Consider the following 15,356-nt stretch of genomic DNA (forward strand, 5'->3'; position numbering starts at 1 on the left):
GTGGGACCGTCCTTGTCCAGGGCTGCCCAGCGAGTGTGGACAGAGGAAGAACAGGCTGGAGGAGCAGGGCCTGGAGCGGGGCGGTGAGGCCACCCGCTGGGAACCCCACAAACAGGACGTGGGGAAGGCAAGCTCCTCCCAGGGCCTGGCCCGGAAGCCGCGGGCCGATGGCACAGGACGGTGAAGAGCAGTCAGCGCGACGCGACCCTGCGCAGCCCCAGACGGGCGCCCCAGGGCTTCTCCGCGTTGCACAAGATCAGGGGGTCCACGGGAGCGTCTCCCCTGCTGCCCCGGCCAGCGGAGGCCAACGGAGGCCAGTGGAGGCCAGCATCCGCACAGCTCGCTCGGCGGGAGGAGGCGCAGCGACGCCGGCTCCCCATGCTGGCCATGTCTGGGAAGCCCCAGTCCCATTCCAGGCCAACTCAGGGCGGCAGAGGAGCTTGGAGGGGCTCATACCTGGCTCCGCAGCACCCCCGTGAAGCCCTGTGGCCCCCGTGCTCCCCGCAGGCTCAGCTCCCGGCCGTGGCTGCACCACTAGGGCTGCAGGGAGCCTCGCGGCCACTGTTCCCCACGCAGCCTGGGGGCCCCTAGTGAAGACAGGGTCCTGAGGTGCCCCCACCTAACCCTGTGCACGGAGGACGATGTGGGCCAGCCCGACCCGGGCGTCCCCCGTGGAGCCCTGGGCTGTCCAGCGGTCTCCCAGCCGCCCGCAGCACCAGGACGACCTGCACACGACTCCTTCCCCCCCAAGGGCGCGCTTCCGAGGACCTTCCAGGCAGAACGAAGGTCAGGAAGGGGGTGGAAAGGAGCCAGGGGCTGGACCATCCGCTAACCGGTGGAGTCCGAGTCGAGACCCCGAGGCCAGGTGGCCCCCCTGGTGCCCGAGCCCACAGTGCCTTCCCCTGGGATCAATGGGCACAGACGGGACCCAAAAAACATCACCCAAAGGGTCTGATTCAACTCTGCTGCTTTACTGCAAGTCAGGACGGTGAGCCCGAGCTGCCAGGGGCTCGGTCCCTAGAAGGAGCACCTGGAATTGGGACAGATGACCGCAAAGGCCTCTCCACCCGCCGCTTAGCCCCAGGAGCCTAAGGGGGAGACCCCGAGCCGGAGGCAAGGCGTGGGCTAGGCCTGGGGGCCCCGTGGCTACAGCGACACCCAAGGCTGCCTGCCGTCCCGGGGGCAGCCTCCCAGCCGGCGGAGCTTCCTACGGGGTCTGCGCTCCGTCCTCCACGGCCGCTTCTGCTCGGAGTAAAACCGGAAATCCTCGCTAACCCGGGGTATTTCTGTTTTTGCTGAGCCTGCTTGTCCTCTCGTCAGATGCAGTTGGAGCGGAAATGAGGTGAGAAAACGTGTGTGTGTCTCTGCGCAGTTTCCTCCCGGATCCCAGAGGTGGCCTGGGGCAGGCTGAGCAGCAGCGTGGCTCAGGGGAGCACCCGCGCCCTTCCCCAGCCCCTCTCCTCTGCCTTCAGATGGAAACGGGCCAGGAGAGCATGAGGGAGCACAGGCGGGAGCACAGGAGCCACTGGGTCTGGAGGTCCCCCCCCCCCGACGGAGGGCCCCAGGCGTCATCCCGGGGACATCGGAGACATTCCTGCCCCCAGGGCCGCACCCCTCCGTCCTCCCCCAAAGAGGAGAAGTAGGAAAAGGCCAGCCGCAGACCCTTAGGTAACAAGGGGTCCCTCTGTCCTGCCCACCCCTCCAGGCCCAGGGTCTTGACGGGAACCAGTGGGCCTGGCCACGGCCCCTGGTCCCTGCAGGTGCTGCTAGAGGAAGCTCCGCTGCATGGGGTGTGCAGGGGGCGTGCGGGGGGGCGCGCAGGAGCAGAGCGGCAGGCCGCGGCTGGGGGCAGCATGCCCCCCGGGTGGGTCCCCAGCGCCGCTCAGTCCAGGTACTGGCTCCTGCCCAGGTGGGGCGTCTCGGTGAACTGTATGGCAGGGCCTGCCATCCTCTCCTCGAAAACAATGACCTGGGGGGACAGGGCTGGTGTGTGACAGCAACAGGGCTCGGTCCTGGAGCCAGAGGAGGCTGCCTTGGGGGAAGGGACGGGACCCCGGGTCATCGGCATGGAGGGGGCACCCGGAGGGGGTTCCAGCCCTAACCAGCCTACACGGACCGTGACCGGGGGTCTCCCCGGGAAGCTGCGATACGGGGGAGGCCCAGAGCAGGGAAGGAGCTGCAGGTGCCCACCTGGTTGATGCCTTGGTCCAACCAGGCACCTGGGAGGTACAGGGTCTCCTGGGGTCCGATGTTCCAGTAGCGTCCAAGGTTCTGGCCGTTGATGAAGACGACCCCTTTCTCCCAGCCCTTTAAGCAGAGTGGGAAAGGGGTTAGTTGACCATGAAAACCACCAGACACATAGTCCCCGGCAGACAGACAGACACATGCCACGCACTCTTCTCCCAGTTTCCGTGTGAACAGAGATTTCAGCAGCCATGAGGCGAACACACTAGGTGCCCAAGCTCAGACCTAGGCCCTGGCGAGCACCAGTAGGCGGCTCCTCTGCCTTGAGTCCACCCCCCACCCCGGGGCCCCTCAGAGAGGGCAACACAGGGCCTCCGGGGGTACCAGCAGGGGCGGGTGCAGGCCGGGCTCAGAGCCCTCCGAGGCAGGATGAGAACCCAGTGGGGAGGGGACTACAAACCTCCAGCTTCATGAAGGTGTCGAAGGGGGAAAGGGAGATGGACAGGGCACCCAGGAAGAAAGCCGGGAACGTGGGTGCTTCTGGGATAGGGCTCCACTTGTCGACGCTGAACCTATGAGCAGAATGGGAGGCCAGAAGGAAAGGTCGGCACGTTCTCAGGGTGGGGCCCCGTCCCGAATGTCGTTACAAGGGCGTTGCCCGTGCCCACCGGTTCCGGGGAGGGGTGGGAGTCCCTGGGCAGGTTGCCCGGAGCCGGGGGTCTGCCCACCGCGCCTGGGAGGCCAGACCAGGGCAGGTCTCGAGGCCTTGCTGGTGCTCGCTGCTCATCACCCACGGGTTCACACGCTTGGTGGGGCGGGAACCCACCTCTGAAAGAAGCTCTTTCTCATATCCAAGCTGTAGATCCTGAATTTTTTCAGGGGGGCATCATTGAGATAGATGTTTCCGATCAAACCTGTGGGAAGGGAGCACAGAAACCGGAATGAGGCCGCAAGCGGGGGTGCAGCTGACCCAGCGGAGGGCCTGCACATCCATGCGGTTTCTGCAAAGTTCCGGTGAGGGTTCCTCCGAGGTCCATATGGCACGAAACCCCCAGAGATCCGCAAGGAGAAACGGATGGGTGAGAGCAGGATTTGCCAGGACCTCCCTAGGACCTGCAGGAAGAATGCGGGAGGCCAGCAGGTCACACTGTCCCGCTGACCAGGGCCCCTCGCTGCTCTCTCTGCGGGAAGCTCCCTTTGGCGAGAAGACCTCCCAACATGAAACAAGGCCCAAGGGCAGATAATCCAGGGTCGCGGCGGTGCTCACTTAGCTCAAGAGCCTGACTGCACAGGCCTAATACCGCAGCCACATGACCTGGGATCACAGCTACAGCGTTTATGTATTTCCACCGTGAAGACGTGGCAATGGGACGTGGGCACCCACGGGCCCATGTGCGAGGACGCACACACACCTGCACACGGACGGACGAGCGCCCTGGGAAGGGGCCAGCGGCGCTGGTCCTGGAGCAACAACCATGCAGCTCACGACCCCGGGCTGCTGACCTGCCAGAGATGGAGTCTCAACAGGCCGAGAGCTGCAAACAGCTTTCATGGAACCTGCAGACCCAGAAATTACAGTACAGGCGTGTGTGCGTGGGGGGGGGGGGTGTCTCAGACTTATAAACACGGAACATTCCACGGGGTGAGAGCCCGCGCATGTCTGGAGCCTGGGACACAGACTGGGAACAGGGCTGGCCAGGCGATCCCTTCCTGCCCACAGGAGAGCAAAGAAGGGAAGATGGGCCCAAGGCTGGGCTCCTTAGGGGAGCAGGCCAGGTCCAGAGAGGAACACTGGTGGTTCTGTGAGGGAAAAGGAAGCCCGGACGGTGCTAGGAGCTACCAGGAGGCCTACGTGGAGGGAGAGGCCCAAACTCCAGGATCCCAGAAGCCCCCAATGGGGCCACGGTGCTTCCCAGGCTGGAAAGGAAGGGAGGCACGGGTCCTCTATGACAACGGCAGGCATCCGGGAGAGAGGGGAGGTTGCCCGCATCCCCTACCACAGTAGGATTTGTCTGGATTCTTAAAACCTACATGGAACTTCCCACATTTTGATAGATAAAAAGGAAGAGTCCAATTCAAGCAGAGAAGGTTTAGGAGGCCAGGAAAACAGAGCAGAATACTCCTAGCGGAGCACACCATCAAGGGCATGTCGTTCACCGTGTGTACGCCCCCCGGCCCCCGAGATCACCTCTGGGCTTCCATGTGCATCCAGGAAAGAAAGTCTGGGGCACCTGGCTGGCTCCTGGTTTCAGCTCATGTCACGGTCTCAGGGTTGTGAGATCCAGCCCCGCGTGGGGCCTGTGCTCAGTGCTGTGTGCTTGAGATTCTCTCCCTCTCCCTCCATCCCTCCCCCACTTGCAACCGTACATGCTCTCTCTCTCCCTCAAATAAATAAGTAACTATAAAAGAGAAAAAAGGAAAGAAAAATCCAGTGTGGAGACCCAAGAAGGCAGGGGTCCCATGCCACGCTTGGCTTTCTGGGAGCCCCCTTCCTCCAGCCTCACCGCCCCAGCCCAGCTCCCGCAGACAGTCCCCTGCTGAAGCAGAGTGCAACCCAGGGAGATCTGGAGAGACTGGCTCAATGTTCTCTGTGTGCTCACCGTGGACGTGTGGACAGCATGTCTGAGAAAGAGGTCAGACCCCAAGTGGGCCTTTCAGAAAGGCCCCCTTCCACCTCCCTCCAAGGGGCCTCCACAACCCACTGCCCTACAGTGAGCCTCTGGAACCCACCTCCCTCCACCGGGCCTCCATGACCCACCTCCCTTCATGGGTGTCTACAACCCAGTTCCCTCCAATGGGCCACCATGACCCACCGCACTCAGGCTCCACGGCCAGGTCATACTGGTACAGAGGAGACACAGCCCGGCATGGACGAGCACCAGAAGCTGACTCCTCCTGACACACGCCATGACCCACCTTTGCGCTGGTCATCAATGTTGTCCCCGTAGTTGACTCGCCCGCGATTCTCCACCAAGATCCTCAGCCTGGTGTAACCCTGCCAGGAACACAGTGGCCCGGGATCACCACCTGATTACCCACCACAAGGTCCCAGCTGCACCTCAAGAGTTTCTTGTGGAATCCCAGTTCTTTCCTGGGGGTCATCATTAGCAATTGTCTGGCCCCTCTTTCCATCAGCAGCTCCGTGGTGAAGGAGCCTCGGGTCTTCCAGGTCTTTCTCCTTTCCTCCCACCAAACCTGCTCAGGAAGCAGCTGGTGCAGCTCCCCAGGGTAACACACCTGGACCAAGGGAATAACGATCTTCTTCCTTTCATAGTCCAAGAATCCTACAGACACTGTGTTCACAAACACCTGCCAAATTAGCAGACAGAGAGCATCCATGGATGAGTGGGAGGGAGGCACAAGGGGGGTCTCTGCCAAGCAAAGGAAGGGGTAACGTTCTGTGTGTACGGTGGATACGGGGTTAGCCGAGAAGAGACGGAAAACGAATGTCCTTGACTATAGTGAGAAGGACAACAGAGCTGAGGTGATGGGCCCTTTCTACTCACTGGCAACAGCCAGATATGTGAGCACTGAGGAGAGAGAGTCAGACGTGTATGGAAGGGCTTCCAGACTACAAGGTCACAGGAAATAAGAGAAGACGCCCCAAGATCAGGGCAGAGATCCCTGATATAGAAATTTAAAAAAATACTAGAACAGATCAACAAAACTAGGAGCTTGTTCTCTGAAAGACTTCACAAGATCAATAAACCCCTGGCCAGACCTAACAAAAAAAAAAAAGAGAAAGGTGCAAATAAAATCAAGAATGAAAGAGGAGAGATCACAACCAACACCAAAGACACAGAAACAATTGTCAGAGAATATCATGAGCAACTATATGCCAACAAATTAGGCAATGTGGAAGAAGAAATGGCTGCATCCCTGGAAACATATAAGCTACCTAAACTGAAACAGGAAGAAATAGAAAACCTGAACAGACCCATAACCAGCAAGGAAAGGTAAGCCGTCATCAAAAGTCTCCCAACAAACAAGAGAAGTCCAAGGTCGGATGGCTTTCCCGCTAAATTCTACCAAACATTCATTCATTCATTCATTCATTTATTCATTCATTCATTTATTCATTCATTCATTCATTTATTTATGATAGTCACAGAGAGAGAGAGAGAGAGAGGCAGAGGCACAGGCAGAGGGAGAAGCAGGCTCCATGCACCGGGAGCCCGACGTGGGACTCAATCCCGGGTCTCCAGGATCACACCCTGGGCCAAAGGCAGGCACCAAACCGCTGCACCACCCAGGGATCCCAATTCTACCAAACATTTAAAGAAGAATTAACATCTATTCTTCTTAAACTTTTCAAAAATAGAAATGGAGGGAAAACCTCTAAACTCATTCTATGAGGCCAATATGACCTTTATCCCAAAACCAGACAGAGACCCCACCAAAAAGGAGAATACAGGCCAGCCTATATCCCTGCTGAACACGGATGCAAAAACTCTCAATGAGATACTAGCCGACAGGATCCATCCAGTCCATTAAGAGGATTATTCACCACGGCCAAGTGGGATTTATACCTAGGCTGCAGGGATAGTTCAACATCCACAAATCGATCAGCAGGATACATCACATTAATAAAAGAAAGGATGAGAACCATATAATCTTCTCAATTGATGCAGAAAAAACATTTGACAAAGTGCAGCATCATTTCTTGAATAAAACTCTCTGAGTGTAGGGAGAGAGGGAACATTCCTCAATATCATAAAAGCCGTCTACAAAAAGCCCACAGCGAATACCTTTCTCAATAGGGAACAACTGAGAGCCCTTCCGCTAACGTCAGGAACACAACAGGGATGTCCACTCCCACCCCTGTTGCTCAACATAGTACTGGAAGTCCTAGCCTCCGCAGTCAGACGACAAAAAGGAATAAAAGGCATTCAGATTGGCAAAGTCGCACTTTCACTCTTCACAGGTGACATGCTGTATGTGGAAAACCCGAAAGACTTCACCCCAAGATTGCTAGAACTCCTACAGCAATTCAGCAAAGTGACAGGATACAAAACCATGCCCAGAAATCAGTTGCGTTTCTATACACTAACAATGGGACTGAAGAAAGAAATCAAGGAAATGATCCCATTTACAACTGCACCCAAAACCGTAAGACACCTAGGAATAAGCCCAACCAAGAGGTAAGAGATCTGCACTCTGAAGACTACAGAACAGTTCTGAAAGAAACAGAGGAAGACACAAAGAACTGGAAAAAAACATTCCATGCCCATGGGTTGGTTGGAAGATCAGACATTGTTCAAATATCTATGCTACCCAGAGCAGTATGATCCCGATCAAAACACCATCAACATTTTTCACAACCTGCAAAAAATAATCCTAAAATTTGTGTGGAACCAGAAAATACCAAATAGCCAGAGAAATGTCAAAGAAAAAGAAAAAGAAAAAGAAAAAGAAAAAGAAAAAGAAAAAGAAAAAGAAAAAGAAAAAGAAAAAGAAAAAGAAAAAGAAAAAGAAAACCATAGCTGGGGGCATCACAATGCCAGATCTCAGGTTGTGCTACAAAGCTGTGGTCATCAAGACAGTGTGGTACCGGCACAAAAACAGACACACAGATCATTGGAACAGAATAGAGAACCCAGAAGTGGACCCTCAACTCTATGGTCAACTAATATTCAACAAAGCAGGAAAGAGTATCCACTGGACAAAGGACAGTCTCTTCAATAAATGGTGCTCCGGGGATCCCTGGGTGGCGCAGCGGTTCGGCGCGTGCCTTTGGCCCAGGGCGCGATCCTGGAGACCCAGGATCAAATCCCACATCGGGCTCCCGGTGCATGGAGCCTGCTTCTCCCTCTGCCTGTGTCTCTGCCTCTCTCTCTCTCTCTGTGACTATCATAAATAATAATAAAAAAAAATTAAAGAATAAATGGTGCTCGGGAAAACTGGACATCCCCATGCAGAAGAATGAAACTAGACCACTCTCTTACACCAGACTCAAAGATAGACTCAAAATGGGTGAAAGATCTAAATGTGAGACGAATCCCTCAGAATCCTAGAGAACACAGGCAACACCCTTTTTGAACTTGGCCACAGCAACTTCTTGCAAGATTCATCCATGAAGGCAAGGGAAACAAAAGCAAAAATGAACTATTGGGACCTTATCAGGATAAAAAGCTTCTGCACAGCAAAGGAAACAGTCAACAAAACTCAAAGACAACCTACAGAATGGGAGAAGATATTTGCAAATGACGTGTCAGATAAAGGGCTAGTAGCCAAGTTCTATAAGGAACTTATTAAACTCACCAGCAAAGAAACAAACAATCCAATCATGAAATGGGCAAAAGACATGAAGAGAAATCTCACAGAGGAAGACATAGACAGGGCCAACAAGCACATGAGAAAATGCTCTGCATCACTTGCCATCAGGGAAATACAAATCAAAACCACAATGAGATCCCACCTCACACCAGTGAGAATGGGGAAAATTAACAAGGCAGGAAACAACAAATGTTGGAGAGGATGCGGAGAAAAGGGAACCCTCTGGCACTGTTGGTGGGAATGTGAACTGGTGCAGCCACTCTGGAAAACTGTGTGGAGGTTCCTCAAAGAGTTAAAAATAGACCTGCCCTACGACCAGCAATTGCACTGTTGGGGATTTAACCCAAAGATACAGATGCAGTGAAACGCTGGGACACCTGCACCCCAATGTTTCTAGCAGCAATGTCCACAATAGCCAAACTGTAGGAGCCTCGGTGTCCATCGACAGATGATGGATAGAGAAGATGTGGTCTCTGTATACGTGGAATATTACTCAAGTCACAAAAAAATGACATCTTGCCATTTGCAGTGACACGGATGGAACTGGAGGGTCTGATGCTGAGTGAAATACGTCCGCTGGAATAAGACAAATACCGTATGATCTCACTCATATGTGGAATTTAAGAAACAAAACATGAACAGAAGCAGAAGGAAAGAAAGTAAGACACAGGGAGGGAGACGAACCATCAGAGACGAGCGCAGGAAACAGAATGGGAGGTGGGGGGGGGGCGCATGAGGTGACCAGTGGCGGGCACTCGGGGGGGCCCGTGACGTCAGGAGCACTGGGTGTGGTATGCAAGCCCTGAGTAACCCAACTCTACCTCTGAAATTGTGTTAATAAAATCAATTTCAAATAAAACACTTACGACAGAGAGAAACTGCCCCTACCTGGCCCCGGTCACGCACAAGACCACTGAGGACGCCCGACGAGGCGATGGTGGTCTCGTACAGCGTGTACCCAAAGGACTGCCCGTTCCCGTCGTTCACTGGCAGGTTCTCCATGTTGACCGGCTTCTCGGAACTGACGGGCTGTGGGGGGACAGTGGAGGGAGACGAGGCTGGAGGCGGGGGTGCCGGGCCCTGAAGCAGGCCCTCTGACCCCCTCTAGCTCCCCTCCTTTACGCAAACGCGGGTGGCGGGCAGCCAGCGTGCTCGGAGAGCGGATGGGAACTTCTCAGCGCCTCAGCCCTGTGGCCGTCGGGGCTCGGGGAGGGCGACGGAAGGAGGCCCAGCGATGGACCGGCATGCAGCCCCGCCGCCCCCACCGTGTCTGCACTGCCTGGGGGGCCCCTGGCCTCAGGGCTGCGGCCCACACACAGGCCTCCCACCCTGTGCCCGTCCACCAGGCCGGAGACCCCCCTGCGCTCCAGCTCCCTTCCAGTTCCACTGGTCCCTCGCACCTCGCGCCTGGCACAGGCCTGCTCCTGGCTCCAAGGCCGCAGAGGGGACCTCGAGGCTGCCTCGCCGGCTTCTCCTCCCCCCACAGCCCCGCCCCGCGGCACCCACCTCCTCCATGTGCTGCAGGGCGTCCCACAGGGACAGGTACAAATTCGGTCTCACGGGCTCATAGGCGATCTTGGGGAGGAGGCTGGGTTGGGGAGGAAGAGGGACACCTGCAACACACACAGAGCCACCCCTCGGGGACCCGGTCGCGCCCCCGGCTCCCGTCCACCCCGCGGGCTCCTTTACCCTGGAGCCCGGAGGGAAGCCTTGCTGAGGGTGCCCGGTGCCTGGAGGAAAGCCGGCGGGAGGCGGGGAGCCGGGGGCGACCTCGGGGGTCCGGACGCAAACCATGATGAGGACAGCATCCCAGACTCGCCTGCCAGCGTCTAGGGATGGCCCTGCTCGCAGGTGGCCAGGCTGGGACAGCCCTACTTGCAGGTGGCTGGACTGGGACGGGGCAGGGCGAGGAACCCCACGGGGCAGGCTAAGGCAAGGGCCCCGCTGGCAGTGAGGCAGCGGCAATCGGGCACCTGAGAGGGAGCCAAAGAAGTCCCGGAGCTTGAAGTACTTGGCGGTGTAGTCCCCGGCCTCGGTCAGCACCGCGTCATAGTCTGCGGGACCGGGCGCCGTCAGGCCGTGGAAGGGCAGCCAGACCCTGGGGTGCACGGCGGGGTCCCCTCCCAGCACCGGGGAGGCGGCCGGTGGGGGCACAGCAGCCCTGGCACCTTGGGACACCACGGCCCGGCACCACCCCGACTCCCCACGGCTCGCCTCCCTTCGGGGACACCCCACCTACAGGGCCCAGGGGCTGCATCCCAAGGACGGGCTGCCCCGGCCTGCTGTGCTCCCCTCTTCCCGCACCCCCATGGGCTCACAGCACATCCGCGGGCCGCACCCCCTCCTGCCCTGGGGTCTACAGGCGACGGTTCAAGCAAAACCACCCCATCCCCAGGCGCTCCGGGGCCCCACACATGAAGGGGGCCAGATGAGAGTCCCACTGACTCTGCACACAAACATGGGGTGTCTGGGCCAGGTCATGCTGGGGACACTTGCCGTAGCTGGTGACGTCAGACTTATACTCGTGGAAGTGCATGGCTCCGTTGATGAAGCCGAAGTTGGTTCCTCCGTGGAACATGTAGAGGTTGATGGAGGAGCCGGCGTCCAGGATGGCGGACACGGTCTTCAGAACCTCTGCGGGCGAGGGGACGAGCCCATCGCGACCTGGGGCGCCACCGTCAGCTCCAGCTCTGCCTGCACACCCACTGGAGGTGCGATGGCGCAGGGGAGGGGCTCGGAGACCAGGCCCCGCCCTGCCTCCCGCAGAGCGCGGGCAAAGACGGCAGGGCGGTGGCGCGGGAGAAACACCGGCATCAGCACCGACACACGTGCGCCCCGCACCCGCTCACGGCTGGCGACGGCCATCCCAGTGCCACTGGGCCCGCGACGCTCCCCCCCCAGGAGCGGTAGGCGCCGCTGCTGTCTTCCACGGAGCACAACCTACACGCCAGGTGAACCGACTTGGCCTCGCCCCAGGAAGCAGCTGGGCCTGCAAAACCCTGCGTCGGAGCAGGTTCCCCTACAACGTGCTCCATGAATGGAGACCACAGGAAGCAACCTGCATGTCGGTCCGCAGCCTGCGCCCCAGCGACGGCCAAGCCACCAGCAGGTAATGGAGAGCGGCTACGACCACAAGGGTCCCTGCAAACCATGCAGGGCTGGGCCACGCGGGCCTGGGCTGCACCTCTGCAGGCGCACCTACTCTTCCTCATGACCTTGCGCAGCCCCTCCGTCTGGACATGGCACAGGCCACCGCGCCAGCTGTCCAGGCCACCTGCGGGTCTCCCACTGGCAGGAGGCTACTGGTTGTTCGGTCTAGGGGCCATCAAAGCGCACAGCAGGCCTCCAGCGGGCGGGCGCTCAGCATGCCTCTCCCCCGGCTGCCCACAAGTAGCCCGCGTGTGCTCCCTTGGGGCTTTGGGACGTTCACCTCCTCTTCCCACCTTCTTGGCACTTGCTGGATGTTTGCGGCCACCGTGCGTCACTTACATGATCACAGAAACACAGTAAAGCGCCGCACAGGGTCCTGCCACCCACTGGAGACGTGGAGACATGAAGACGGGGGCTCTGCAGCAGCACCACCCAAGCACAACACAGGTCCCCCCGGAGCCCGGCCCCCAACACGCGGCGACAGCAGCTACTGGGTCGCAAGGAACCAACTCCCGCCACGCATCAGCATGCGCACTGGGCGTGGGTAGCGCAGAGCACTCACCAGAGGAATCCAGGATGTTGTGTGGGCCTCCCCATGAGTCAAACCACCCCGTCCAGTACTCCATCACCATCCTGGGCTGAACCCTCTGGGCACCACAAAATGAGAGGTTAGCTGGCCGAGAGAGGCAGAGGGGGGGTCCTTCCTCTGGGAAACCGGGCCTATCTCTCCTCCCGCGTGTCCGCTGGCCTCAAGCTCTGGGCCATGCAGGACCCGAGAGCAAGCGCAGGCGACGGCCGCAAGCACCTGCACCACCTTCCCCTCCACATGGAGCTGGGGACCGAGGTTGACGCGAGGGCCCCTGACACCCTAACCTGGCTCTAGAGTCTCAAGAGACAGAACCCAGACGTGCGTCAGGGCTGCCATGCGCTCGGCGACTGCTGTCCCCAGGCTTAGCCTCCCAGGTCAGGCCAAGCTTTGCTCATCCTCTCCCTGGGAAGGAGAATTCTCCGTCAGGATCACTCGGTTCCTGACGGGCTCCCTGTGGACGCAGGCGGCTCCGTGGCCGCTTCCCCACAGTGGGAGGGTCGCAGGGTCACAGGGCTGGGGGGCCGACCCCTCCTAGACAGCTAGCTTAAAACGACAGCCCTGCTTGGGGAGACCGGGGAGCTGCTGGCACAGCCACTTACGGCCCACCCACACCCCCAAGCCCGGCTGCGCCTCGGCTGGGGTGTCTCAGAGCCGCTGCAGAGCACCAACCAGGGCCAGTGGCCCCAGGGGCGCAGGGGTCCCCCCACCCCGACAGGCCCGGCCACACCACACGTGCAGTAGCAGGAGACCAGAGCCGGGGGGCACACTCGTGACCCACTGGGCAGCAGACACCAGCCACACCGGGAGCAAGGCTGTTGCGGATCGTCCTTTTTTTAGCAGGACAGGCAGCTGGGATCCTCAGAGCCGCGGGCCCCCAGGAAGGGGAGGGGGAGGCGGCCGCGGGCCAGCACCACACCGTTAGGTCACCAGGGGACACAGTCTAAGTGCCACATGCCAGCAGCCTCCAGGGCCACGGGGCTCCCCGCGCCAGGGGAGCCAGGGCCAAGGCACTGGGGCCAGCCACGGCCTGGGCCCTGCCCCGCATGCCTCCGCCAGCTGCGCCAACTGCCGTCACCAGCCACCTGCCGGGCATCTGCTGCTCCTGCAAACCGGCCCCGCACCTGGACAACGGCACCCACCGTAGCCAGCTCGCCCGGTCACGGGGGAACTCGCACGGATACTTCCAGCACGTGGTGCCTCACGCTGGAAGTGCCCGAGGACACCACGCTGCTCACCCCCCTCATGGGGCGGGCACCCGAGGGTGCAGGGGGTGCTGCTGGACAGAAGGGCCCCCACCCTGGCACCCGTCAGCGGCAGGACCCTGGGCACATGCGGGTGGGGCCCCAGCCAAGGAGCCCGCAGCAAGCCTGGCTTTCCTGGGGGCTTTCCAAGCTGATGTCACCTGGCCCTCACCAACCCCCGAGGGGCTCCTGTCACCGTCCCCACTCCGCGAGAGGAGGAAGGGAAGCACGGCAGCCGCACAGCCCCTGGGGGCCAACAGCCCACAGCACCGGCACCTGCCTCGACGGCGCTCAGGGGAACCCCACCTGGCTGTGGGGTGCTTGCAGGGACCCCTACACCTACCTCTCCCCGGTCGGCCTAACACTGGTCCCTCCCACACACGCAGGTGCCCCTGTGCTTGGGGTGTCACACTCCCGCGGGGACTTCCTGTCCACGCGCCTGCAGATGCGACATCTGCTCTGGGGCACCAACAGCTGACCAGCCGGGACGGGGGCCACAGACGCTGCCAGAGTCGCCCGTGAGGCCCGGGCGGCAACGCCTGTACCCGACAGGCACTGACAGTCGGGCATCCACCGCCCCCAGTGAGACACAGGGAGACCTGGGTCGGCTCCTCGGGCGCTGCCCCTGCCGTGATCCCAGCTGCCCCGGGGGACGGGCCCCGAGCCCGAGAGCTCGACAGGACCAGGCTCTGGCTGCAGGTTCCCGTCCACCTGGAGGATGGAACTTAGACTCGGAGAGCCCCCTCCTCCAAGAAGCCGGCCCGGGCTTCTCATCTTGCTGATGATGATCCTTCTAGGCCCGGGGGCAGGGCGCAGCTTAGGATCAGACACAGTGCAGGACAGGACAGCGTTTCTCCTCTCAATCCCAAAACGAGCACAGCTGGGCTCACGGGGACCGACAGCTCTGGTCCAGAGCCTCGGGAACACAAGCCCGGGCCCGGGCCTCGGGGGGTGGAGACCACACCCAGGCCTCCGTCTACACAGCAACACCTAAGCCGCGGCCAGGCTGGGACACCGTGGCCTGCCTGGGGCGGGGCGGCCGCAGGAGCACAGGGCTGAGCGCCGCAGGGCCCCCTCCCTGGCCCAGCGCCCCGGGCTCCCCGCACCCACGCACCCCCCCGCCACGGCCCCTCGGGGCTCCAGCGCCTCCCACGCCCGCGCAGGGCAGCTGCCGCTGGACTCACCTGGACGCTTACGAGAAAGTTGGTCAGTAGCTGCAGCTCGTGCTGGGACTGCAGGTTGATGGTGGCCAGCGCTGCGGACGAAGTGGGCACCGGGTCAGAGCCCCAGGGGCGCTCGGGCGACCAGAGGCACAGAAGCCCGCGGTGTTGCCCACCTCCGGCGAGGGTTTAGATCCTCGGGTGTCAGGAGACTCCCCGCGATCCTCTCCCCCACCCCGGCGGAGCTCACAGGCCGCCGCTCGCTGGGCGCACCCTTGACGGACGTTGTTCTTGTACCCAGAGCACAGCTTCTGCTGCTTCTAGGAGCCTGGCCCGAGCCCGGCCCGAGCCCCGCCTCTCACCGCAGGCGTCCGTGCCAGGCAACCCTCTAAGTGAAGACTCCCCTTTCGTTTCTTAAATGAGAGCTTTCTATTCCGTTTCATAATATGTCCATCTTTTCATCTAAAATTGTATTTTAGGGGGATCCCTGGGTGGCGCAGCGGTTTAGCGCCTGCCTTTAGCCCAGGGCGCGATCCTGGAGACCCGGGATCGAATCCCATGTCGGGCTCCCGGTGCATGGAGCCCGCTTCTCCCTCTGCCTGTGTCTCTGCCTCTCTCTCTCTCTCTCTGTGACTATCATAAATAAATAAAAATTTAAAAAAAAAAAAATAAATAAATAAATAAATAAAAATTTAAAAAAAAAAGATTAAAAAAAATAAAAAATAAAAAAATAAAATTGTATTTTAGGGACACCTG

General features: G+C 59.6%; 1 protein-coding gene across 3 annotated transcripts in view; it reads right to left on the reverse strand.

Annotated features, from left to right (window-relative positions):
- Positions 1-950: 950 nt before the first annotated feature.
- GLB1L2 (galactosidase beta 1 like 2) overlaps positions 951-15,356 on the reverse strand; it is a 41,048-nt gene continuing 26,642 nt past the window's right edge. The window contains exons 8-19 of one of the 3 annotated variants that reach the window (XM_041772166.1): positions 14,625-14,695; positions 12,173-12,257; positions 10,957-11,094; positions 10,434-10,514; positions 9,967-10,073; positions 9,349-9,489; positions 5,422-5,493; positions 5,101-5,179; positions 3,011-3,098; positions 2,645-2,756; positions 2,191-2,307; positions 951-1,983 (exon numbers count right to left, since the gene is read on the reverse strand). In XM_041772166.1, the coding sequence (XP_041628100.1) occupies positions 1,147-1,983; positions 2,191-2,307; positions 2,645-2,756; positions 3,011-3,098; positions 5,101-5,179; positions 5,422-5,493; positions 9,349-9,489; positions 9,967-10,073; positions 10,434-10,514; positions 10,957-11,094; positions 12,173-12,257; positions 14,625-14,695 (1,928 nt within the window). In that variant the 3' untranslated portion in view covers positions 951-1,146. Of the gene's footprint in view, positions 2,033-2,190; positions 2,308-2,644; positions 2,757-3,010; positions 3,099-5,100; positions 5,180-5,421; positions 5,494-9,348; positions 9,490-9,966; positions 10,074-10,433; positions 10,515-10,956; positions 11,095-12,172; positions 12,258-14,624; positions 14,696-15,356 lie in introns of all 3 variants that reach the window. The other 2 variants (XM_041772168.1, XM_041772167.1) reach the window with 2 other exon arrangements.

This window comes from Vulpes lagopus, chromosome 10 (genome assembly GCF_018345385.1).
Source record: "Vulpes lagopus strain Blue_001 chromosome 10, ASM1834538v1, whole genome shotgun sequence".
NCBI lineage: Eukaryota > Metazoa > Chordata > Mammalia > Carnivora > Canidae > Vulpes > Vulpes lagopus.